General features: G+C 41.7%; 1 protein-coding gene across 3 annotated transcripts in view; it reads right to left on the bottom strand.

Moving 5' to 3' along the window:
* Nucleotides 1-10,707, bottom strand: part of HDHD2 (haloacid dehalogenase like hydrolase domain containing 2) — a 34,337-nt gene extending 23,630 nt beyond the window's left edge. Inside the window, exons 1-3 of one of the 3 annotated variants that reach the window (XM_032859460.1) lie at nucleotides 10,251-10,381; nucleotides 4,230-4,273; nucleotides 2,690-2,800 (exon numbers count right to left, since the gene is read on the bottom strand). In XM_032859460.1, the coding sequence (XP_032715351.1) occupies nucleotides 2,690-2,790 (101 nt within the window). In that variant the 5' untranslated portion in view covers nucleotides 2,791-2,800; nucleotides 4,230-4,273; nucleotides 10,251-10,381. Of the gene's footprint in view, nucleotides 1-2,689; nucleotides 2,801-4,229; nucleotides 4,274-10,250; nucleotides 10,382-10,599 lie in introns of those variants that run through there. The other 2 variants (XM_032859459.1, XM_032859458.1) reach the window with 2 other exon arrangements.
* Nucleotides 10,708-14,122: the final 3,415 nt, after the last annotated feature.

Raw genomic sequence — 14,122 nt, 5'->3', positions numbered from 1 at the left:
CAGAAAAAACATTTTTAAGTATTCACCCAAAGAACATTAAATACATTTCCTTGATTAAATGGTTCACTGTAATCATGATTATCTGTATAATATCTGTGTGATAGCTTTTCTGAAAAACACATTAAATTTGGTGATTTCTCTCTCAAAAGAAACTGGTGACTTCAACATAACTACCATCAACATAATTAAAAATGAACCAGTACAAGAATGGAAATTACCACATCACTTTTTTTTTTTTTTTAAAGATTTTATTTATTTACTTGACAGAGAGAGATCACAAGCAGGCAGAGAGAGAGGGGGAAGCAGGCTCCCCGCGGAGCAGAGAGCCCGATGTGGGGCTCGATCCCAGGACCAAGATCATGACCTGAGCTGAAGGCAGAGGCTTTAACCCACTGAGCCACCCAGGAGCCCCACCACATCACTTTTAATGAGGATTTTTAAAAACACTTTTCTTTTGACTAGTCCTTCAACTTCCCTTAGTTTCTTTTGTATGCACAGAAACCCAAACCAGCAGTGACAAGAGTACAGTGATTTCTTTGGGATGGAAAGCCTGCAGTGCCAGTAAGAGAATAGTGTGTAGACTCTCGTCCCCCAAGACTGGCAGGCTCACAGCTTATTGGGCAACTTAGAAATGTTGTACACTGTTCACCAGAAAGAAATTCTTTGGATCCATAGTAGAAAGCTCATCATCAAAGCAGCAAAAGCTCTTACCCAGTAGAATGGACTAACAACAGGCATCCTTTTCCCTAGAAATCCTACCTAGGAGAGAAACTGTGTCAAGAGAAAGTCCAACCCTGCAATGGGTTTTCTTTTGGTTTTAAACATGTCCACTTCTAACAGATACCATAATTCTAAAGAAAATGATAGATTCCAACTGAAGTCTACCAGATACAAAAGCCTCTTCATGTTTACTGACTCCCCCAATGGGAAATAAGCTCCTTGAGAGTCCAAAGTCTGTGTCACTCTTTTGCTCTACTACCTGGCCCTGTGACCCTGGTCACAATATTTTCTGAATTAACAGCATACTATGAATATTTTCAGGTTGGAAAATGATAAGCACCACAGGCTCACTACTGCTGATTTCTGAAAACTTCCCTAAATTATTTCAGGATGAAAGTACTTAGTAACATTATTAGTTGTGTCATATCGATGAGTACCTTTTTCAGAACTCAGAAGCAAACACATTCAGTTCACTTTAATAAAGTTTTCCCATGTCCCCAGTTTGTATGCAGACTTGTGTTAAGTACTGTGATTGATACATCAGAAATAGAAGAGCTCAGCCAGACAGCCGGAGATGCTTCTGGAAGCACCAGCACAATGGCTGCCCCAGGAGAACCCCAAGTCCAGTTCAAACTTGTGTTGGCGGGCGATGGTAGTACCGGAAAAACTATGTTCATGAAACATCATCAGACTGAATTTCAGAAGTATGGAGCCACCCTGGGTGTTGAGGTCTATCCCTTTGTGTTCCATACCAACAGAGGACCTACTAAGTTCAACGTATGGGATACGGCTCGTCAGGAGAAATCTGGTGGGCTGAGAGATGGCTGTGACATCCAAGCCCAGGGTGCCACTGTAATATCTGATGTAATGCCAAGGCTTACTTACAAGAATGTGCCTAACTGGCATAGAGATCTGGTCCGAGGGTGTGAAAACAGGCCCAATGTGCTGTGTGGGTGTGTGGCCATGTCTGCTGCTGCCCCACCACTGGCAGACACAGAGCCAGCTCAGCCAGCACAGGAAGAGCACAAGCTGGAGGCTGCTCAGACACCTGCTCCCTGGGGTGAGGACGGTGACCCAAGAAGAACGGTAGCTGGAGCCCAGCGGCAGAAGTCTAGTTCTAGGATAACTGTCCTATGATGTCAGTGGTGCAGCATGTCTGCCACTTTATGATACAGCCGAGCTGGACACGTGCTTAACCTGTGGATGCTGAAGGAGATGAATGGGCTTTGGAGTCAATGTGGTCGTTTAAAAAAGTACCTTCATTTTTTGGACCTGCATATTTAGCTGTTTTGGAACGCAACCGTTCCCTCCTGAGTTTCAGATATGAGACTGCTCTAATCCCATCACAATATCCAGTGGCGTAATCTCGTCTGTCACTGTCATTCCCACTCCTCTTCATTTAGAATCAGAGTAAAGTTGTATTTCAAATTAAAAAAAAAAAAGAGAGAGAAATGTAAGCTAGTCTCTAGACTTCAAAAGCATTATATGTAGTTGACAGAAAGCAATATAAAATTTCAAGCCTCTTACTAAATTTTACTCAAGCAGTTACACACTCAATGCTAAATTCTGGGTAAAGGGAGTGGGCAGAACTATGCCTTTGTGTACGTGTGTGTTTCATTTTGTGATTCCAGGATTCATTTGTGATTTTCCAATGGGTATTTATACCATACTTTAGAATCTTAAGTTTTTATTCCCAAATTTACATTACTGACTTAGATAAAGACACACACATACACACACACACAGAACAAAAGCACTAGATCAAAAGGCCAAACCTAATAAAGGTTTAGAAAACAGTGTTTGGAGGATATTACAGTGCATACATCTTCTAGCTAAACCCAAGGCAGTTCCTGTATATATGGTAAGCTGGTGAAATGCCATCCCAAGGCCATCCATTTAGCTAATGATCTGCCTTGGTAAAATGGCACTTACAAACATATTTGTCAGCTGAACCTGGAGAATAGCTTGCCTTTTAAGAGCTTCCTGGGCGCCTGGCACAGCTGCATCTTCAATGTGAAGTGTGCCATTGAGATCCACCAAAACAGCTTTTAACGCACGGCGTGCTGCCATCCTTCATTCCCTAGGAGAGAGCAAATGAAATTAAAAATACGGTTTAGGAAACAATGGACAATTAAAAACTGGTAAGTCTTCAAAAATATCATTCATATCCAGAAAAATACTGCTTCATGTTAAGCTGATTCTTTCAGGAAAAAAAAAATGTTTTAAAAAATAAAAAAATCTAAAATTTGATCCATAGAACTTCTACAATGTTTGATTTTTCTTAAAAAAAAAAAAAATCTTGAATTAAAACCATAGGAAGGGGAATACTAAAAGAGAAGTTACTATTTACTTTTAGATTTCTTAAAATAATTCTTTGGTGGAACAATTCATTCAAAAATTTATTTTAAATATGAGCAAATGTACTCTGAAGAATGGGTGAATGGAAGCCTTAAATCATGGGCAAAATCTTTTTCATCTTTTGCTATATATGATGAAAGTGCTGAGGGGCGCCTGGGTGGCCCACTCGGTTCAGTGTCCGACTCTTGACTTTGGCTCAGGTCATGATCTCAGGGTCGAGAGAGAGCCATGTCAGGCTCCGGTGGAGTCTGCTTGAGATTCTCTCCCCTTCTTCCTCTGCCCCTCCCTCTGCTTACATGCATGTATGTGCACTCTTTCTATACATAAGTAAATTTTTAAAATCTTAAAAAAGAAAGAAAGGAAGGAAGGAAGCAAATGTTCTAATTGCCCATCTCTAGAATGATAGCCTGATATGGTATATGTAATCAAGGAGCTATCAGTGTTTACAGGTCACCGAGAAGGAAATTTTAAGCTATAAAGTAATTTTAGTCAGGAGATGTTTCCCCTACCTTAACCAGATTCAACTTTCCTTCTGTATATTTTCCCCTTTAAAATTTTCTTATTATGAGCTACATCATATATACAGTGGCATATAAGGTATATGTACTGTTTAAAAATTACAGAGTGGATAAGAACAGTAGGGTAACTAAAGAGAAGAGAATGGGACTTCATTTTTAGTTTTTTTAAGCTTATTCATTTTTTTCTTCCATTTTTGTTTTTATAATAATAAAATACTTCAGACATACAAACAAGTATAAAAGACATCACTCTATAATGTCCCCTGTATAGCTCCTTTGTAGTCAGCTGCTCTCCTCTCCACCACTCCTGGCAACCACTGATATTCTGTCCCTAGTTCCTTTTCAGAATGTCCTATCAATAAAATCATAGAATATGTAGCCTGCTGGGGTGGGCTTCTTTTACTTAGCAAAATGCATTTAAGATCCATCCATGTTTTTGCTAGAATCAATAAAGCTCATTCCTCTTGCTACTGAATAGTACCCCACAATGTGGATATACCACAGTTTATCCATTCTCCGGTTGAATTTTACCTTGGTCTGTCTGGTTTTCAGTGATCCTGAATAAAGCAGTTATAAACATTCATGCACAGGTTTTTGCGTTAAGAGAAGTTTTCCATTTATTTGGGTAAATACCTAGGAGTGTGGTTGCTGGATCCTTTGGTAAGCCCAAGTTTCACCTTCAAAGGATGAAAAATGTAGGTAATAAAGATATTTAAAAGATTATGTTACAGCTCTGAAACCAATTCCAAAAAAAGATTCCAAATATATCTTGAGCAATGGCAGAAACTTGTAATCTCCTATGCTGACTCCTTTGAAAAGTAAATACGTATTTGTGGATGAATAAACTCTGGTATGCTTCTTTGCTTAAAAACAACAACAACAACAACAACAACAACAACAACAACAACAAAACCAACTCATTCTTGGACTTGGGCTTCCTATAATATAGCTGGCTAAGTGACCAAATTAATGCTCCAAATGAAACCTAACAATACTAGATTACACACACACACAAACACACACCCCTTGAATGACACAGGGGTTAGAGATGCTGACCCCTGCACAGTTGGAAATCCAGTATAATTTCTGACTCCACCAAAACGTAACTGCTTTAATGGCCTGCTGTTGACTGGAAGCCTCATGGATAACACAAGCACTAGATTAACACATATTTTGTATGTTGTATGTATTGTATGCTGTATTTTTACAATAAAGTAAGCTAGAGAAAGGAAATGTTAAGAAAATTGTAAGGAAGAGAAAGTACATTTACGGTATTATACTGTATTTATTGAAAAAAAAATCATATAAGTGGACCAGCGCAGTTCAAACACATGCTGTTCAAGGGTGCATATGTATGTATATGATACATGTATATGTGTTTGCGTGTGTGTGCACGTGCGCACGTGTGTGTAAAGCTTCAAGGAACAAGGAAGAAAATAAGGATTTCTTAGACCTGAATAAAGCAACAAACCAGAAGATGAGCAGAATACCACAGCCTGTTTTGGCCCTAACAGCATCTGCCCACACTAGGTTACCTTGAGTCCCCCAACTCCTTGGCCCCTTCAGGGAATACAAAATAAAACTCAGAGCCCACCTGAAGAGAGAGATCCTCCCAATCTAAGTGCAGAGGCTTCCCTGTAAGGATGAGCCAGAAATAAACCATCACTGGCACTCCCACTCTACCATCTCAGGCGACTACAAGAAAATCAACTGCTATGAAACTTGGACAAAGAATGAAAGGAAGAAAATGCTACAGAGAATATGGAAACATAAGCCAGCCCTGGACCCAGTCTGCAGACTAAACACATCATCGAAGGTAAGTCCTCAGAGAACCTTCAAGATTTTAATTAGAATGACCTTGACTAGCAGGTGCCTGCTGAAGCAAATGCAAATCCTCCCCAGGATATGACTTTCAGCCCAAACAGCAAAGAAATCCCACAAATAAAATCAAATAAAATTCTAAGCACAATGAGCACGTAACCTACAGAAACAAGGACCATAATGGAGAAGAACCTGCAGAAACAACCGAGCATAAAGCCGTCCTGTAAGGGCTCCTGTGATAATGTGAGTATCAGACAAATCCACTGGATAAGGCCTGCAAGTTTAACGAATAAAAGACTGAAAATCTGTGCAAAACAGGTTGAGAAAGCCCAGTGCATTCCAAGCAAAATAAAAAGAAGTCCATTATCTAAACTGCAGTATACTGAAAGCAAAGAAAAGATCCTGAAGGCAGCCACGGGAAAAGATACATTACTTTCAAAGACCCAAGAGACTGATTGATAGCTGACTTCACACTAGCAACGATGACAACCGAAACACATTAGAATAATATTTTCAGTGTGCTGAAAGAAAATAACTGCCCATCTAGTAACATATAATAAAATTCATTACCAAATTGGGGTTATCCTACTAATACTAGGTTGGTTTAAATTAGAAAACCAATCACTGTATTTACCACATTAACAAATGAATGTAGTAAAATAATGTCTGATCATGTCAATTCATGCAGAAAAAGCATTTGATAAAATTCAGCACCTATACATACTAAAATACTCTAAGCAACATAAAAATGGCAGGCAACTTCTACAAGCTGACAAAGACTAACTATAAAAGCCTACAGCTAACATTAGACTTATCAGTAATACTGGAAACATCTCCTCAGAGATAATAACACAAGGATGTTACTATGACCACTTCCACTTAACAGTGTAAATCATATCCTAGCTAGTGTAGTCAGGCAAGAAAAACAAGGTATAAGGACTGGAAAAGAGAAAACTATTGCTATTCATACATGTTATGAGTGTATATACAAAAATTCAAGATGCTGAACCAGCAGGAAAGTATAGCAATTGATATTAAAAATCATTATCATTTCTATGTCACTAAAAATATTTAGAAAACAAATTTAAAAATATTACTTGCAACAGTGTCATAAAATGTCAAGTCACCAGGAAAGTCTAATGATGTTGATATTTTTAGGTCAAAATTTTAAAAACTTCAATGAAAGCCACAAAAAATGAGTTAAATATACAGATGTACCATTTTCATGGATTAAAAGACCCAATATTGTAAAGATGTCGGTTTTCCCTGTAATGATCTATAGGCTCAGGGCAATTTAAATCATTATCTCAAAGAGTGTTTTGTGGAACTTGGTAAGCTGATTCTAAAAGCTAGACATTAGTGCAAATGGCCAAAGATAGCCAACATACTTCAGCCAAGACTGAAGAAGAAAAAGAAGGTGGGACCTTGGTTTACCTAATATACAGATTTGATTAATGAGGTCTCATAATTAGTTAAGATGTTGTGGTATTAGCACATAAAGAGACAAAGTAATCACCGGAACAGAAGAGAGAATCCAGAGAAAGACCCCCATCCCATGTGTAGAAACTGGACATGACAGAGGTAATTCCAGATACATGAAGAAAGAATGATGTGGTCAATAAAATGGTGTCAGAAAAAATTAAATTGCACTCCCATATAACACTACACACAATTTTTTCCCAGGTTGATTAAACGACTGCATGTTTACGGCAAAACTGTAAAACTTTTAGATAGAATATCTTCATGTTGAGAATAGGAATGGCTTTTTTTTAAGCTACAACAAGCACCGGGGAGCCTGGGTGGCTCAGTCGGTTAAGCTTTTGCCTTCAGCTCAGGTCATGATCCCAGTGTCCTGGGATCGAGCCCCACATAGGGCTCCCTCCTCAGCGGAAAGCCTGCTATTCCCTCTCCCACTCCCCCTGCTTGTGTTCCCTCTCTTGCTGTGTCTCTCTCTGTCAAATAAGTAATAAATAAAATCTTAAAAAAAAAAAAGATATAAAAAGCACCAACCATAAAGGAAAAGGCAGATAAATTCAATTACTGGAAAAGAGTTTTTAAAAGTACTGGAAAGAGAGAAACAGAGTGAAAACATACAAAATGAAAAACAAATTTCCAGCACATGTGAGGAAGGACCAAAATCCAGAAAATATAAACTGTAACTATTAAGACAAACAACCCAGTAGGAAAATGGGCAACATCTGTACTCAATAAAAAATGTTAACTCTGAAGGTAATTAAAGAACAAAATATAAACAAGACTGGACAGACAACAAAAGAATTGTAGTTAAAAAAACAACAACAACAAAGAAAAAACCTGTACAGCTAGAGCCAGCAAATTGTCATAATAAATACTGATAATATTAATCCTTATTGAAGTATCCACATAGGCTTAATGTTACCAAAGCATTTAAAAAGGCTATTTTTGCTTTCAACAGTTCCACAGAACATACCTTTTAAATTCTAAAATGCTCTCTGGAGCATTACATATCTGAGAGTGACTGACAGGTCTAGAAGAAAAAAAAAAAAACAAAACTAAGATGCCCCACTCTAACCTCAAAACACACTTCCTTAATTAGCCCCAGCATAGGCCATGGCCACTTCTGCCATGACCTTGTCTGAACCTCTATAATACTTGTTAGTTGATCTACAGGTCAGTATTTGATAAAATATAATTGTAAAATACATGTGCACCTCCAAAGAACAGGCAAAGGCTTCAGAAGTAGTCCATGTCCTTTTTCTTGGGTCCATGTCTCACCATCTCCCACAGTTTGGAAAGGTTATAGGAGATATAACTTAGAAAGTCATCAACAGCTGATAATGAACGGCCCATATTCAGTGCAGAGAAAAGTAAATTCTCTCTCATGCCAAAAGGAACTCTTCAAGATACTTCAGAAGGATATCTCCCCTTGAATATCGTGGTGCATCTCAGGAAAGCAAGCCCTCTTTACCCTCCAAGCTGCTCTTTCCTACAGTCCTTATGAGGGAATGGCCATCCCAGCAATCCAGATGTAGCCATCAGCCTCTCCCACTCCTTCCTCCCACTCAATCAAATGCCAAGTTACCTCAGCTCTGCCTCCTTTGAATCCACTCACTTCTCTCCATAATTACTAAAACGATCTTGTTTTTTTTAAGGTTTTTTTTTTTAAGATTTTATTTATTTATTTGACAGACAGAGATCACAAGTAGGCAGAGAGGCAGAGAGAGAGGGGGAAAGCAGGCTCTCTGCCAAGCAGAGAGCCTGATGCGGGGCTCGATCCCAGGACCCTGGGACCATGACCTGAGCCGAAGGCGGAGGCTTTAACCCACTGAGCCACCCAGGCGCCCCATAAAATGATCTTGGTTTTGAAACCACCTCTCATCTAGCCTATTTCAACAACTCCCTAAGTGTCTTCTCTGCTTCAAATCTTATTTCTAGCCCCAAATCCGCTACCTGAAGCAAAGTAGTTTAGCGAAGTCCAAGAACTAAGGGGCTGCACATGGCTGGGTTTGAATGTCAACTCACTAGCTGTGTGAATGTGGGCAAGTTTCTTAACCTTTCAGCCTCAGGCTCTTCATTACTAAAGAAAAAAGAATTACACCCAACTCTAAGGGTTGACAGGTCAATTACAGAAAGTAACGCGTGTTGTGAACACTGCTGCGCACACAGAAAGGCTGCCTTATGTATGGGGGGGGGAGGGAGAGAATCTGAGGCACATGTCAAGGCCAACAGAAATCACAGGATACATATAACAGAAAGTCCTAAAGCCTCAGAATAAATTGAGAATTTGAGAAAACATTTTCTACCAAACCAAGTCTATACTTTGGCATATCATTCAAATCTTGTATAAATATTTAAGACAAGAGTTTTCAACAAACCATTTTCTTCTGCAAAGTTGGGGCTTTTCAGAATATGCCTTCTAGACCTCCTGGGGAATACAAATTCTCTTTTCTTCCCTATGCACTTCTGGTGGAAAAGTCTGGAACCACTGTATGCACTCCACAAATGACACTAGTTTTCAGTCACTATCCAGTTAAAAATCTTCCAGTTGGGGGCGCCTGGGTGGCTCAGTCCTTAAGCGTCTGCCTCAGGATCAGGTCAAGGTCCCCAGGGTCCTGGGATCCAGTCCCACACGGGGCTGCCAGCTCCGCGGGATGCCTGCTTCTCCTCTCCCACTCTCCCTGCTTGTGTTCCCTCTCCTCCGTCTCTGTCAATAAGTAAATCTTAAAAAAAAAAAAAAAAAAAAAAAAAATCTTCCAGTTGCTCAGCACTGACCTCAGGGTAAAGTCTCAACAATGAACCTTGCTGTGAAGAGCCCTGGGTTCACCTCTCCAACTCCTTCCCCTCTACTCCCACGCCAAAGTTCCACAGCACTGCAGGCGGCTACCAGCCCTATACCTCCCTCATCGCTGGACTTTTGTCTGGAAATCCTTTTGTTTTCTGACTTCTACCACACCTGTCACCTACATCCTCCTTTCCCCTGGACAACTGCAGTTCATAGGTCTCAGATTAGCATCCTTTCCTCTGGCATTCCCGAGTGCAACTCCTTTTCGCCCAGGGACGGGCCAGGAGCTCCTAGCTTGCTCCTATTATTCCACTTATCACTCGGTCCAAAGTGTTAAGCTCACTGAGGAAAGGAGCTGTTGTGGCCTTTTCCGCGGCACTACTGACCGCTCAGTATGGGCTTGTGAGTTAACCCAATTCATGAATCCCGGTCTCAGTTGACTGGGAGGATTCCAGGAACAAAGGTCTTTCAGCACGAACAACTGCGAGCTCCTCCATCTCCCGGATGGAGGGCCTCAGGACTGGTCACTGCACTCCGCCCCACTGCAAAATCCAGGACCTGGCCAGACTGACCGGAAGGGACACCAGCTTCGAGAAACAGTCCAGGGGGCAGGTCCCGTGGGATGTCTACCACACCAGAATCGCGATGTGCTCCAGGACTACGAAGAGCCCCGCACCACCACGGCCCCGAAGCCCCGCGGCCCCACAAAAGCGCTAGGACCCCACTTCGCGCATGCGCGCCGGCCCGGCGGCCACGGGAACCGCCCCCGCCCGGAGGGGTGGGACCGTCATCTCGGAGCGCGAGCGCGGGTTGGTCCGCGGCCCAGGAGGGGGTGGTGGCCTGGAAACGCAACCAGCATTTCACAAAGAAACGCAGCCTTTGCACGGGTGGGAGGTTGCCCGTCCCGGAGCGGCTCCTCACCCCTGCTCCGCACGCGGTCCTCAGCAAAAGCTCCGCTACCAGGAAAGTCAGCACAGCCCTGCCGTCCGCAACGTCCTCGAGACCAGTCCAGGCAGGCAAGCAGCCGCTAGACGCCGGAAACTGGGCCGACAGCCGCACCGGAAGCCCCGCCTCTCCCCCGTCCAACTCCGCCCCATCCGCCCCGGCTGCTTCCGGGTTGCGGGCCCTCACTCTAGAGTGTAGGTTTACTCCTTGCCACATTTGAGGTGTAAAAATTGTTCTTAAGACCCGCTCCCTGAAGGGCACGGCCTGCTTAGCCCCAGGTGTAGGAGGATAAACGAAACCTCTGTCTTCGCTCAGCAGCTCTTTACCCTTCTGCAGCCCCATTGGTGAACCAAGTACTGAGTACCTTTCTTTGCTGCCACCCTCCCTCGCTGCACCGCTTCATGCCCATTCTCGAGGTGTAACTTGGAAGTTAACTCCGTGATGCTTTCTGTGAAATACCCGATCTCTTAAGTCATTTTATGCTTTGCTACTTTAATAGCATCTGGCATTTGTAGCTGTGTTAACCCCTACCTCAGGCAACGAGGTTCCTCTTTTCCTACATCAGCTGTTCCAAAACCTTAAGCTGCCAACTCTCCCATCCTGCCTGTCATTAGAGACCAACCCCAGGCCTTGCCTGTCGTCCCTAGTGGAGCAGAATCTTGTGCGTGTAACCATCTCCCTCACTGCTCCTCTCCCACGCACCTACTGGGAGTCTCTGATCCACATTGGCTGCCTTTAAATAAGTAAAACTTGAGTGCAGATGTGGTCATCTTATGCATTCTCTATGAAAACGACTAAATGAAAAACTTTCTGGAGCAGTCTGACTTAGTAGGATACACACTCTGGTTTGCACATATGGAACTCCTTGCCTGGGTGCTGCCAGAACCCATCCAACACGCCCTCTGCCCAGTGCTGCAGCCTGCTATGTTGTGAGCTAGAACACTTTCTTCTGGACTAGCGACCCTCTACTTTTCCTCCCCACTCGGTCTGAAGGTTGTTTTTGTTTTACTCATATTTGTTAAGTCTATTTTCTATGTAAGGGCATACTTGGTTAAAGGAAAAGGAATCTGCTCCTAGTTTCCCCTTCAGAACTAAGAGCTGCGAACTAAAACAGCACTGAAGGATTTTAAGCAAGTGCGTAATGTTAAGACTTGCATTTTCCTAAATACTCTGGCTGCAGTATGGCGAATGGATGGGAGAGGGACCAAATTGTACATGAGACCAGGTAAGCTACTGCAGGGCTACAAGAGCAATGCTTGCACTAAATTGTGGGGAAACAAAGCAGACAAATTCAAGAGATCTTAGGAGGTAAAATAGAAATGGTTAGAGATTAAATTGGTAAGGGAGAGGTGGGCATCAAGATAACTACTAAGGGGGCACCTGGAGGGCTCAGTTGTTAAGCACCTGCCTTCAGCTCAGGTCATGACCCCAGAGTCCTGGGATCGAGCCCATCGGGCTCCCTGCTCAGCGGGAAGCCTGCTTCTCCCTCTCCCACTCACCCTGCTTGTGTTCACTCTCTCGCTGTGAAATAAATAATTAAATAAAAAATTTATTTATTGTGAAATAAATAATTTTAAAAAAAAGGTAACTACTGAGTTTTAGGCTTGGGCAGTTTGGTAGTGTAAGTGATGGTGTCAGTGACTATAATGTGGCATGATTAAACAGGACTAATGGCTTCCTTCTTGAAAGACTCGAGTGATTTTGCTTGCCAAAGGCCAAGATGAGTAACGAGGGATGGGATGTCTAAACAGATGGTGACTAAACTCATGGAGTGAGCATTGCATAATGTATAGAACTGTCAAATCATTATGTTATACACCTGAAATTAACATTACACACCAACTATACTTCAATACTGAAAAAAAATTTTTCAGTTATTGACAAAAAAGGAAAAAGGAGGGGCTGAATTTGGAAAAGATAAAGATGGTACTAAAACACAAAGGGGGAGTAAAGAAAGCAGTGTCAGAACTGAAAAACAGCAGGATTCCAAAACTCACCCTTGGACACTGGCCATTATGCGTCTGAAGTCCTTGCACAGAATGTTTTCACAATATCTGGCATCTAACGACCAATCAGGGGCCAAGAAAAATTTCAGCAAAAAATAATCCCATTTTGCTTAGTATCAAAATTTTATTGGTAATAACTTTGAAACTATGAGGCACCGAGAAAGCAATTTATTTCACTGAAAACATTTACTTTAGGAGAACATCTCTTTGGTTGAGGTAAACCTAGCATCAAAGGTTAGTGACCTGGAAAAGGTATAAATATATAAATCACCTGGAGCAGATTTCTGTTCTGAAATAATTCTTGACCAGTTTTACAGATGAAACAACAGAAAACAACTGAGGTCTTAGGAAGTTTGTCTTAAGTCACGATAAAAGGTTTTGCTCGGCATGTTACAAATATCCTGCCTCCCACTCTTTTTACTACTCAAATATATTGCTTTCTCTCAAGTCCCTTGATATGAGTACATATACACTCAAGTGATAGCATATACCAGTAGACCACAGTTCACACTTCCTCCTCTAAAGCAGGGTTTTTTTTTTTTTTTTAAGATACTCATTTTAACTATGTTTTCAAAAACTTGGAGTTTTGTGGAAGGACCTTAGAAAGGATAACAAGAGTGGGGTGGAGGTTAAACAATGGGCCTTTGCATCCCTGTTTCAACTAGAAATAAGTAGACTGCTATCATGTTTCAAATAGTGGGGCATTATAGTTCTGTGTTATCCCTTTTGAAATCTGGTTCTACCATAAACAATCAATACTTGAAAACCACTGTATTTAACTAAAGATCAGGGTATACATTTGGTTAATATCTACACTTGAGCCAAGATCCTTCATGAGATAGGTCAGAGGCATATAGACACAAGGTCAGCACACATTAGGACCATAAACATCATGGATATTTGGAATCTAGAATGATCACCAATTGTTAACGAGAATGGCTATGGGGGAGGATGTGGGCAGGCAAGCAGACACTGAAGTTACTGTCAACTAAGTAAGATACCGTGGTTATCCAATCTCTGCTCTGGGGACATCAGCGCTAACTTGTGGAAGCTTACAGATCTTCAGGCCTCCCTTCAGGCACACTGAAGCTAGCATTGTGTTAAGTGGCCTCTAGAGATGACAGATTTTGAGATTCAGTGCTCAGTTTCCTCAGACCCACTTTGCTACACAATACTCTGATCCTGCCATGCTACGACTGCTCTCCACTGGAGTCCGAACTCGGACAGTATCCTGCCACTAAATGAGCATGAAGGTGTGCTGTGAAGTTTTACAAGAAAATGGCATCAGGCCAAGGTCTCTTTTCTTTCCTTTAAAAATTCTGTATGATCTGTGGAGAAATGGGAGTGCTCTCAATTAACTGCACGTATTGAACCTGTTCAGTGACTTAAACTTGGACGCATGAATCGGATCTTTGTAAGGCCACAAGAACACTGCTTCTAGCTGCCAAATATGTTAGTTACTCACATGAGCCAGATAATCAACTAAGAATCCC

The sequence above is a fragment of the Lontra canadensis genome, unplaced genomic scaffold, assembly GCF_010015895.1.
Source record: "Lontra canadensis isolate GAN:19392208 unplaced genomic scaffold, GSC_riverotter_1.0 scaffold17, whole genome shotgun sequence".
NCBI lineage: Eukaryota > Metazoa > Chordata > Mammalia > Carnivora > Mustelidae > Lontra > Lontra canadensis.
The sequence above is the reverse complement of the archived record's forward strand: the minus strand, read 5'-3'. Positions and strand labels throughout refer to the sequence as shown.